Genomic DNA, 13,197 nt, shown 5'->3' with positions numbered 1-13,197 from the left:
ACAGCGACCGTAGAAATAAAGGGAGGCAAATGGTGCGCGTGTGCACGTCGTGGTGGATTTGACTCACAAGAGTGGTGCGTACCCATCATGGAATCGGATCCGTTAACGGGCGGCGTGCGGGAGTTGGACACGTATGCGGTGGAGCTGCCGGTTGTGCGCGGGAAGCTGGCCATCGGCGGGAGGCTGAGGTTGGGGTCCGCGGGGGAGTGCGACGGGTAGCTCTGTTGGCAGACACACAAGCCGAGAGGGAAAATTCACGTACGCTAAAGCGTGACAAAGTCGGACGCAGCGACGACATCGCAGGCAATGGGTTCGTTCTTAAGGGGGAGGGGGGGCAACAACGGACGATGCCGAGCCATGAAAATCCACCAAGTGGACACCACGTGACACCTAGAGTACGCGCTGTTGATGTGGCAGCACTAGATGCATGATCGGTGGCGAAAGTTGAGTATCGTAAAAAGCACTTTCAAGATAGCAGTCCACTGAGATCCATTGTGTTTAATTAAACCACCTTCAAGCCATTAAGGTTTGACTTTTTTTAACAACAGGCAGTGGTAGTGCAAAACTGAAATAGGATTTGCCCCATATTGCTATTTTTCAGATGCAGAATGCAGACTTCCCGATTCGAGAGGATGCAATGGGAGTTGTATACTTATGCAAGTTAATGAATCATGGCGATAGTTTTCACGAGGTTGTATCACAAGCACTCTCATGTGATGTATAACAATATGCAGATATGAAGCAACACATTCACTTCTAGCCTCTAGTGACCCACGAATGCAAATTTTAGTTAAACCAAAGGCACAACCCTCATTAAGGGTAGAGTGAGCAAAATTAACAGTTATTCTTCCATTCATTATTTATATGTCCGCAAAACGTTCAGCTAATGGATGTTTTTTTAATGGATTGGTTTGAGAGACGCAGACTGCATCAAACTATTAAATTCAAGTGTCACAAAGTTAATAGGTAACATAATTAGTGTTAAAACAGTGGAAGCTTTAAGAAGTAAAAATTAACACGTAACAAACGAATTTGCAGCTTGAAGAAAACATTAAGTGCGCATGATATACATGAAGCACATCTCTATGTAAATTTACCTTTCAATATATTAAAAGTTCGTATGATTCTAATAAAACATCTATTATAAAAGCTGCAAATACTATTCAGAAGAATGTGCACGCAAATTGTGTACATGCTATTCAATGCTTTCATAATAATTTTCAAATATATTCTATAGCACGGGCTACAAATGTGTATGAGCTCAGTCAATGTCCTAGCAATTCTGTACTGTAACGGAACGTGTTGGTCAACCGTCAAGTATAAAAGCAGTCCCCCATACGTGCGCTAATCAGGTAACTCATGTACAAATGACTTGTTTTTTTTATCTATTTTTGTATGTATGCTGAACTTCTTTTGCGCCATACGTAGCCAACCGTGCTAATCGACGTACAACCTCCGCGGTCAACCCTTCCTTTCCCACCATCTGGGTGCCCACTCTGATGCTGCCTGTCAGTGTAACCCTATACACTCTTAGATCCCAGACATGCGCCAGACCAATCTCGACTTCCTCCACCGATTAGATCTACACCTACAGTGCTTTTAATCACATGCTATTCAAAACTCAAAGTAAGATAACAACATCCTGGTATTGTTATACGTCTAAGAGCAGTAACAGTTGAAAACCTATATTCTGGTATTTAAAAAGTTAGTCACAAGAGCAACGATATATCAAACGCTGTTATTTAAAGTCAAATCTAGTGGGTATAAAAATGTCACCGATGCTTCATTAGGTTAAGTCGGGGTCTAAATTCTGCTTTACTGGCATTTATAGACATTGCCGATATATTTTGCCAAGATGCTAATCACCGTGTTTATGCTGGGAGTGAGCATGAGTCACACAACCTCATAACTCTTATCTGTAAATGAACTTATTGAAGTAACACTTTCCACTACTAAACAATAAAAAATGTAATATACAAAAAATGTTGAGCATTTTTAAATAGTTACATGATGTTCCCCACCCCCCCCCCCTAAATTGAATGTTCAAGACATGATGAAAAATAGCATTAGAATCAGAAGCAATGCACTCAGAGGTATGTGAGTGGTACGCTATAATTACATTTTGGACAATGCAGCAAGATCAAGTGACACAAATATTATGTATTTACAGGTGCACCAAAGCATCTGCAAAGGTTTTATTGAAAGCTAATACTGTGGCATTTCAAGCAAATGTACCAAGATCATCGTGGATAACATTGTCAAAAGCAATAGCAACCAGATGTGTGTTTGTGGTAACTATGGAGATGGCAGGAACAAAGCATAAAATGCACCTCACATTCTAACAAAACTATTTATAAATATACCGAGTGCACAAGGCAGCATTGTATGCCCATGTTTAATATTTCAAGACCCTGCATTGTTAATCCACGTCTACCACCACGGAGACAGTAAAACTGGCTGACTGTGTGTGCTCTATGTTTAGCGTAGTTGGTTATGGGCATTGGGAAGACAACCAACCGAATAAATAAATAAAGCGTCCAATTCATAGGGCGACATGTGCAGACAAAGCAAGGACGAGGAAAACACAATGGACATGGGTGGTGCACAACTGTACCAAGCGCTCATGTGGATGCGGATGCAGGCTGCTGTAGCCTCCCGGCTGCGTCATGTGACCAGCCGATGCTCCCAGCATGCTGCTGTAACCCTGCTGACTCATGCCATTGGATGAACTCCAGAGGTCCGAAGAGCCGTGCGCAGCATCTGCCCCAAAAAAGAGAGAAAAAAAAACGGTGGTGGGCAGGCGGGGTGAGGAAGGATGCACCACTCATCGCGTACGCGATCCGCACGCTGGCACCCCGACAATACGCACGGCGGCAGCTTGCGGTACAGTCAAACACGGAGAAAAAGATCCCCCCCCCCGTATAGCGTTCACAGACTGTTGGGGGGAAGTGCTGTGAGCAAGCACCTACGAAGGCCGGCACAGCTCACCAGTGGGTGGCCAGCAACAACGCCTGGCTGCCTTCGTCGCCCTAGTGGCGATGTTTACACATCGCACCAGGTACTCATTTGAGGCTGAGTCGACCTATAGGGGGCCCAGGACCAATTAAAATAATCGTCACTGGTGTTGGTGGCCGTGAGTGGGAATTTAACTCGGGTCGCCGGGTTCGTAGTGCGGTAACCGCTGCACTATCGGCTCCCCACCTACAGTGTACGTTGTATAAACACACGCATGCACACCGCATTCATAAACAGCATGCAAGTGTGGCATAACGGAGAAAACGAGGCGTGGTTGTTATTTTGGAGAGAAAAAAAACTGCAAGTTTTGTTAGCGAGCCTCTATTAAAGTGTGGCCTGGCACACGAGTGGGGATGGGGAAGGGGGAGGCCAGTATATCTGAGCAGTCAACGCTGTCTCCCGAGTGTTTTTTGCCTGACGCACCACAGCAAGTGCTCATCTAAGGCCAAGTCAACCAAGAGGCAAGTGCCAAGTTTCTGATATCAAATGCTACTTGTGTGTATGGCCAGCAATTAAACATGTTCTTTCCTCCACTTCGAAGAACATACATTATGTAGTATATGTAGTTACGAATATAACTTGTTTTTTGTTATTTTCTTTTAACCTATCTACGTGACTTTACCGAAAGACCCAAAGAATATGGATTCCCTGAATAGTTTTAAATAACATAGAGGAAATGCAATAACAAAAACCTAATGCAAGTCCAAGTGAGATTACAAATTAAAGAAAAAAAGAAATGTACTCCACGCATCCATACACAGAACACAATATAAATAGTGCAAAGTATATCAAGCAAGATAAAAGAAGAGAACAAACTGTGTCAAGGACAATGAGTTGTGGTTTCTAACTAACCATTTTCTCATCAGTTTGGTCAATTTATTTGATGCTGCCTTCCTTCCAGTGACACAACTTTTTCCATTAAAAATGTGTTTTCTCAACAATGATTGTGTAAACTCAAATTCGTGAGTGTGATGGTCCTCATGACGAAATTCTCGTCGACTCAGCCTCAAATGAGTACCTTTGTGCCGTGTGTAAGCATCGCCACTGGGTAGACAAAAGTGGATGGGGGGCGTGGTGCTGGCCACCCACCCACCCACCCCCTCGTGCATCATGCCGGCCTTCAAAGGTGCTCGCGAGCAAGCACTTGCTCCAACCATTCCGTTAAGGCTGTATAGGAGGGGTTCTTTGTCTTATACACAGAGACCCTTCAAACCTAACCGAGCTAGCCGATGTAAGCGCCAGCTGGAAGGGGACAGGTGTCAACGGACCCAACAGCAGCGTCCCATGCACTCACCTTGCATGAAGTAGGGGCTGGAGAACATACTGCCAGGCGGTTTGGCTGAGTAGCTGGGCGACTCGCGGTTGAACTCATCTACTGCGACCGAGGGTGCGTACACCTGCGGCGGGAAGAGGCGGGAGGGACGAGCAGAGAGAGAGAGACGGCCTCTGTTAGAACCACCTCTCAGATCGGGGCGACGGCACACTTTTAGCAAAGAATAACAGAAATCCCAGAGTGAGAGACGGGTGGAATGTGAACAAACAACGGTGTTGTCATATTGTCAGGTTTAGGTATACGTGACACGCGCTTGTTTTAACCACGCCATGTTTTTAAAACACTTTCCAACAGGACAATACTGCGTACTAAAGGTTACATTTGTGGTGAATATAAGTTGATTTTATTATGATTTCCGTTAAAAACATGTAGCACAATTAACTACAAGGTATTCAAGTAAAATTAGTCGAGGGAAAACCCAGGATGGATGGAATTTATGCTTATTTTGTAAGGGACATTTGGCAATAATAAAAAAAACTGTCAAATGCTGCTGTATCGCCTCCTCAAATCTTGGTTTGTTATGTGTAAGATAGTCATTTTAAGCCTATGTCAATTTAGCACCGGAGGAAGGCCTCGTGATGCCATGTAAGTCACGAGGGCTGTTAAAGAATACTTCACCACACTGGGCGGGTTGGTGAGGCGAGACGGGAAGGCGACATCGGTAATAAATACATTTCCACTGAAATCTCACTCGCTGTGCGACAACTTCCCCTTTCAATGTGTACTATCATTATAGTACTTCTATATAAACCTCGTAACAATATTACCTGAATATGACATTTACGTGGTCCAGCAAATGTAACATTAAACGCTGAACGACCACAGTGCATGCATAATACCATCAACTCTGCAAATTAGCGATGCCAGCAACGAACCAAGCAAGCAGAAACATTCCAAGACAAACACATCACTTGAAAACAAGCAAACAGACCATATTCATGGCATACACGGCATTACAATGCAAGGACAGACAGAATAAACATTTTGTAAAAGATGCATGAGTGGGGATGCAATAAGACTTCAGCCTCCCACGGCAGAAAGCGAGCGCCCGCACGAATGTGCAGAGCGTGCAGATTTACACGCGCTAGCGAGAGGCGCGGGGAAGTCGCGGAGCGAGCCTCACTCACTCACGCCACGCTACACTTCCCCCGGCAGCGGCTGGTGCTGACGAGGCATCGGTAATAAACGTAATCCTACGTTCGGACAAACGCTCGGCGACATATGTCGTACTCGAGCGGTAATCCATCACTGTCAGCGGGGCGGGCGGGCGCTCGATCCCAGAGCCGCGTGAGCGTCGGCGGATGAGCGCGCCAATCGTGGCGACCGCCGAGCGCGCTTGTCCACCGCGTGTGTCCTCCCGAGCTCATTAACCCTTAGAGATGCACAAGTGCAGGGCCCACTGGCAGCCCGAAGAAAGGGCTGGGGGGGGGTTCTCAACCCGAGGGCCGCAGATCGCCCAAGACATCATTTAGAGAGTTCACCAAGTTGTAAAAGGGGGTCCATGGGGAATATGCAAAAGTGCAAAGAGGTCTGTGATCCACAAAGGAAATGGGAGTTGTAAGAATAGGTTTTACCCTTCCTGGCAATAAAACAGGTGTGAAGATGTGAAAACACCAAAATGAAACCTTTTGTAAGAAATCATGTCTGCATTACCCACACATACTTGTGAACATGCAAATAAAAAACATGCTCTGGTAGTCTTTGAAACTGATTGGTCCATACCAGAGACAGCTATCTTTAGAGCCTAGTCTCAAACAGTGTTCGACCAGAGGACGCCAAAAGGCGAACATGGAGTTGTCTTCTTCGCATTATCCACACACCGGCCGCACCCATAAATTGACCAACCTACTGATGTCAACTGACGGCAAAGCCAAATTGCACTCTGTTATGAGGAGGCTGTTTGCAGAGGGGGCGTGGTAATTGCAGAGGGCGCGTGGTATTGCAGAGGGGGCATGCGCAGTGGTCGGGGTACATGCAAGTGGGGGGGGGGGGATGTTGCCTGAGGGGTCCCCTCACTTCCACAACGGTTGGGACCAATGGCCGAGCACGCTGTCCAAGACCGCCACCCTATATTTCTGTTACCCATACATCTTATTCAGTTGTTAAGGACAATTAAGTAACACACCTTTTGGTTATTCAGGTTAATCAGCATGCCTTTTTATAATTTAGCAGCGACAGCAGGGTTCGATTTTTGTAGAACAATATTAAATCCAATTGTCACAAATTTGCAATGTTTTGACAAATCCAATTCGGTGTTTTACATGTCATAATTGCTAAGCTCGAAAATTCTAAGTGGTTGATATCGTACAAAACAAACACAATAGTTCGAATGAGATAAAAAAAATCAGTCGGTAAAATTGTTAAGTCCCACGATTCACAAACAAGGTTATACGAATAGGAAAGGAGCGAACGGGTTTGGTTGGTAAGCCACGATTGTCATGCTTGAGAACAGAGAGCAACCGATCGAGTGTGTACGTGTGCGCACACGTATATATAAAATAAGCACTTGAAAATGGTATTCTCTATAGCAGTTTCATTGCAAATATAACCATAGCAACTGTCTCCAAGTGTTTACTACCATGAATATGGGGTTCAACTGCCATTGTGTTAAAACAAACATGAAAAAAACCCACCCAGCACTGCCGTGCACATTAGGCATTGCAATGTCTCTTTGCAACGAATGCAGATTCACACCGCACTCCTGATAGCAAAACCAAAAACAAGTTTCAGCAACCTTGAAAATGGGCTGATGTGAAGGAGATCGAGAATAATGTTACGTTAGTATTATAATATAACTGATATTAACATAATTTACATCCTTAATAATAAACCAACTTTGCGTTGTACAATCATAATTGAACAATTTGTCAGATATACAAAGTTGATGACAATAATTCACAGCCCTTTTGACAATGCACTAACGCACGAAGCAATGACATGACAAAGGACTGTTAATCGATTGATGGATGAAGGCTTCCTCAGACCGTGTCAGCCATGGGAGATTGCTTGATCATACTTCACCACACTGGTCCTCTGCCAGGTGCTAAAGGGGTGCTGCCCATGGCCTCTTCATAATTCACTTGGCACCAATGTGAGCCATGTCCAGGAAAGGTTCATAGCACAGAGCACTATCCAATGCACTAACCAACGGACGAACCATTGCACTAAGCAATGCTCCAACCAATGCACTCACCAATGCACTAAGCAATACACGAAGCAATGCTCTAATCAATGCACTAAGCAATGCGTCAAAACTCCACCAACACACGTATAGACATCTTTTTAGTTTTAACACTGCAAGCGTTCGGATCTGCAAATCCTGCAGGGAAAAGGCTCTGAGATGACTTTGTAATGAAAACTTTACAAATGTAAAGTTGGCCACGTGCCACTTACAGCAGATAAACCAATTTACCAGCATATGAACTTTGTTGTTTGGATGTCAAAAGCACTTATAATACAAATACCATCAAAGCATCGTATTCTACTGTTGTGTAAAGTTAGGAGTTTGATAACAACAACACCCATACACACATATTGGCTGTAATACATAAAAATGCAAAGCCCTTCATCAACCCACTTATGCCATTGTAGTTGTTGCTCTGCATCTACACTGGCCATACCAAAGAAGAAGAATCCACTTCCAGACGAAGGCCTCACAATGCTGCATCATCGCTCATGGGGGTTGTTTCACCATACCTCACCACACTGGTCAGTGCAGATTGGTGAGGATGGGGGGGGCAGGAACCGGTTCAGATATCACTTACCATTGATATTAAACGTGGCCTGGAGCCAAAGTCAGGCCACATAGATCCAGACAGCTGTGCATTAACTACTGTACCATGATCGCTCCCCCCACTATACACCAACGATACAATAACATAATAATTGTATTGATTCTCTGGCATAGTGATGTCCAAAATAAGCACCAGGCAAAAGTCTGTTAAAATTCAAGAGACGAACAAACCTGCTAAAATGACTCATTTCATGCTGAATTCCATAGTGAAAAGCCACTACACCACACTCCTTCACATGTTGATGTGCTCACATTTAAAATTACAACATACACAGTAAATACGCATTTTTTACGCCAATTGACTGCAAGTGCTTATTAGGGTATTTCTGTAAACAATTAACTGTTTGAGTACGTTTATTGACAGCTGTGCTACAGTGCACAGTTTTTTTGATGAAATTAGTATAGATGAGAATTAAAGAATCGCCAAAATAAATGTCAACACTAACTCAGATGATGGATGTGTATGCCACATGGCATGACGAGAAAACTAAGCATTACCTTGTGAGCCCAGCAGAGTGCGTATGTAGTGTAGCGAGGTACTAACTATAAACAAAATGGGAATATCTATTAGTGACAAAAAGCAAAGATTTCCACAGCTGATGGTAGACTCTAACAACAAAAAAAGCAAAAGGGTAGTCCTGCAGATAGGTTGCTCACGCAACTTCTGGCAGAAAGACGGGCTTCCATGAGAGGGAGCTCAAGGCAGCTGCTCGAGTGGGTGTCAAGACGGTCGACAGAAGGTCGTGGATTCGATCGCGACCCTGACGCCTTTATATTTGGAGTTTGCATGTCTCTCTCCCCGTGGCCGCGTGGATTTTACTCTGGGTCCTCTGGCTTTTCCCTCCACATTTAAAATCTACGTGCGTTTTTACAGTATTTGGCTGCTATACAATTCCATGTGATAAGCTACTTCGTTAAGCTATCATTTGTGGCCGGGTGGCTTCTGTGAAAGAGCTATAAAGCTCAGCGGGCCTTAACGGGTAAAATAAAACATAGTTTGTTTAGTTTTGCTTACTATGGCATGCTGGCCAAACATCTTGGAAGAGGTGGGCTTAGTCACAATTTATCCAACCACATGCAATTGCTTGATAGACTAACTGTGGCGGACCCATATATACCGCCGAAAAGACAGAGGGGTAGAGAATTCAGGAATGTTCTCAACCGTGAGAATCGGTTTCCCCCTTTTCTCTCGCAACAAAACAGGTGTTAAGATGTTAAAACACAAAATTGAAACCTTTTACAAGGAATCATGTCTGCATTAACCACGATACTTTGTTTGCAATCTGACCACAAAAAAACACTCTAATATATGCATTGTCTTTCAAACGGATTGGTCCACACCAGAGACAGCTTTCTTTTGAGCCTAAACGGTGTGAGACCGTATTGAGACAATCTTAACACCTGTTTGTTGCCAGAAAAAAAAAGGGGAAAACTTATTGTCATATTTTGGTACTGGCAAAGGAGGTCCCATGATGTTCTCACATGTATTTAGCAACACTGAAGTACATTGCAGACCTGCTGTTGTTTAGTTGGTCATGGCCTCGAAGACCAGTGCTGGGCAAATTGGTTCAATAAGACTTTCATTGAAGCCGCCAGTATGTCATAGTTTTGAGATATTGCGCAACACAGGACCATTCGGGTCAAAGCAGTGGACCATGATTACGGGGTTAGGGCAGTACACGAGAGCTGAGCAGCCAGTACTGTGTGTTCATTTCACATTGTACGTCTCCCCCCCCTCCACCACCACCACACCACCACTACAATCCCCTCTGCCTCAACACAACCCTGCGCACAGTCAGAGGTTTATTAAAAGCAGATGGCAAGAACAAAAGCTCTGCCAAGTCCTGCCCGACTGCGCCACTGCTCCACCCTCAATCAACAGAGCTGGGCATTTATTGTGGCTAAAAATAAATGAATTTGGAAAATTGTCCATTTCATTCATGCGTTTTGGTATTTGATAAAGTCTTACTTTTATCTGCCTTTTGCCATTTCCTATGTGGTATATATACATTATATTATGTGCATGTTACACCATGTTAAAGCATGTAATTGTGTAAGGAATGAGGTTGACATGAGGTGTGTGCACATGCATATACACATCAAAATAGTACATCTGTTTTGCTTTAGTTTACTTCCTGTAAAATATATTACTTTACTTTGAATATCATTTCACAATAGGTCTTGTAATGGGGAAAAGTAATCATTTCAAAATGTCGTATGTTTAATCGTTTACTAAACGAACAATCTGTGTAAATGTGATAGGTGGTTATATTTTGGTATCAGTGTGAAAACATTTAAATCATGTTCCTGCCCTGTAATATACTTGGGGGCACGTGAAAGTACTCGTTGGGTGAAAGCACACCCAACCGGATGGAACCATCCGTCCATGGTGTCTTGTGGGATGTTACTGTACTTGCATGCTGCATCACATATTGAGACCATTTTACCCCAGAATTAATTTGCAGCGTTTCAAATGCTTTTTTCTCCCCGAGTTGCAAAATCAAATTGTACAAGACGAAAACTGTGCAAATCCAAAATCATATGGCGCTGAATGCAATCCTTGCAAGGCATGGCAGCTCAGCTGATGCCTAGACTATACATTGCGCACATTATTACTTGAGCAACACATGTTTTTAGGTAACTTTGCTAGCCCAGTAATTATACAAACTATACTTTGCAAATGACGAAAACCGGCCTAACAATAAACTTTAATTTTCGCGAGCTGAATTGTTGATACTGCCAAAGCCTACAAAAATATCCAAATGCTACTTCCCCATTCAAAATCAACATAGGGCTTTATATCCACGATTATTCGGAAAGAAAAAGATCTGTGGAAATAGAATATAACTTAAATATGCATCATAAAGTAAGGGGTGCTTTAGAAAATTTTAAAATGAAACCATAAAAGAGGCCCGCTGCAGATCAAAAGAGACCATAAAAACATAAAAATTCAGAAACCAGCCACTACAGTAATAGCAACAAAGGACTTTTCGTGACAATGGAAATCTGCAAAGACTTATCCCCGAGTTAATTTTAAATAAGAAGCACCTGATCTTTAGGAAACCACTATAATGAGCCCCAGATGCCCGCAGAAGACGAAAGCAAGTGCAGACTGACCTACATGCTCCCAAAACATGCATTACTTTGTGAGTTCGCCCTGCTGATTTTACTCCTGTAAGGACTGTTTATTTTGCAGTGAAATGAAATCTAGGGATAAAACACAGGAAGCAATGTGAAACGCAGCACTGAAACTGCTTCGTAGCAGACCGAATCCGTCGCTTTAAAACGAGCGCTGTGATCCGAAACCAGCTAGAGATATGCATGCCCTTGAAGCACTATTGGGCAAACAGCTTGGATCTATTTCCTTGCCTGACTCACATCATCCATAATCGCAAGTGATGGGAGCGGCTTTCATGTGAGAGAAGAAAGGGAACTCGATGCATAAGTACCACACAGTGCATACTGTACTGATATCCCTGTACCCCTGTGTAGGTGGGCCTGACGCTATATAAAAAAAAGTTGGCAAAGTTTGAAAGAAAAAGGCCCAAAACTTAACATTTGTTCCAAATTCTCTCCCATTCAATAGCGCAGAGTTCACTGGAACACACGCATTTTATTAATATTTTTTTTTACACAGCCTGAGGGCCTGCCATCTTGGCAAAGCTGCCATCTTGTTTTTGCTGGCATGCTTCCCTTGGCACGCATTCGCGATAAATTGCATTAGACAAAGATAGGGCGCTTTGTACGAAATGTTTAACGCAATAATGATGATACATTTTTCCGCCTTTCCGCGATGCCAACACCGGAAGTTCTTTCACTCTATTTTTTGGGAAAATGTATATGGTAATATGGTGCTGTAAAAATAACTAAATCACAATTACTTATATGAATTCCCTTTCCTTTCCAAATCCACACGCACCAGCATTTTATCCGCCAATTCCAAATTAAAACACCTGTTTCCATAACAAAGGCTTTATCCTACAGCCTTAGAGGCGCCGAGATACATCACACGCTGCCTTCAACTTGCCACTGGGCTGCCAGAAAACACTAAAAGATGGCCACATCCCGATTGCCCGAAGGTGTCGCCATCGGCAAACATCTCTCTCTTGGCAGGGACCTTCCCTTGTTGCCCAGCGCACAGGGGCGGGGACCAGCCAACCAGGGTTCTTTGTAACTCCTGTGACCCCTGCGCTGTCTGTTGGCATGACACTGCCCAGGCCAGCTGTGAGGTCAGCAGGTAACACTCAACACAACAGCGGAGAGCACAAACACCGTTCATGGCTCCAACATGCCCAGCTAGCGTTGTTGATAAATGAGGGTTGGGGAGAAGATGCGACACCGTGACAATTTTTAAACAAAAAGGCAAGCTAATTAATCTGGCGAAGGCAGGCCTCTCAGTGGAAGTGAAAAATCCCATTTGACCCCAGTATAATCAATACCGACCCTCACCGCTGTATGCAAATACCATGAGGGGTCAGGTTTTCAGAACAAAATAATAAAAGGCAGACCATTGTAATGTCTATTTTACATTTTAAAACCCTGAGAATGTAACTAGAGAAACTGTATATGAATACAAAAGTATATATATTAAAATAAACGCTGTTAAAACTATTTACCACCACATCCTCAACATATTTCAAGAATCATTAGTTGCATATAATTATGACTAGTCAGTACATCTTATGCATAACTCTAGTGACATGCTCTCCATGATTTGTTTTAAGTACATCAATTTAGCAAAGACTGCCTTTGGGGGCGTGGAGGTTGTGAAACCATACTTGAGCACACTGGCCACTGCAGGTTTATGAAGGAGGTACACTATTCTATAGAATTTTAAATGTCATTGAGAGAGGGAACAGAACAGGGTGCATTTTTTTTTTGCTCCATAACAGCACTGCTGTGCTCGAGTCCACGAGTAAAACAATCCTCTTTCGCACAGCCAGAAACACTCACCAGTGCACACCGTTACTCCCGCAAGACAAAAGGGCGAGGCTGCAAATGATCGAAAACAAATGCCGGCAACTAAAACACATGCTCTGCGACAAACTTTAATTCG

The 13,197-nt window shown here is 43.5% G+C and overlaps 1 protein-coding gene across 9 annotated transcripts in view; it reads right to left on the bottom strand.

Moving 5' to 3' along the window:
• LOC144722068 (transcription factor 12-like) overlaps window positions 1-13,197 on the bottom strand; it is a 176,185-nt gene that overhangs the window by 44,100 nt on the left and 118,888 nt on the right. For 7 of the 9 annotated variants that reach the window (XM_078600174.1, XM_078600172.1, XM_078600168.1 and 4 more), the window contains exons 8-10: window positions 4,310-4,412; window positions 2,615-2,760; window positions 68-221 (exon numbers count right to left, since the gene is read on the bottom strand). In XM_078600174.1, the coding sequence (XP_078456300.1) occupies window positions 68-221; window positions 2,615-2,760; window positions 4,310-4,412 (403 nt within the window). The remainder of the gene's footprint in view (window positions 1-67; window positions 222-2,614; window positions 2,761-4,309; window positions 4,413-13,197) is intronic. The other 2 variants (XM_078600175.1, XM_078600169.1) reach the window with 1 other exon arrangement.

Source organism: Lampetra planeri, chromosome 13 (assembly GCF_965212315.1).
Source record: "Lampetra planeri chromosome 13, kcLamPlan1.2.h2, whole genome shotgun sequence".
NCBI lineage: Eukaryota > Metazoa > Chordata > Hyperoartia > Petromyzontiformes > Petromyzontidae > Lampetra > Lampetra planeri.
This window is presented reverse-complemented; position numbering and strand designations above follow the sequence as displayed.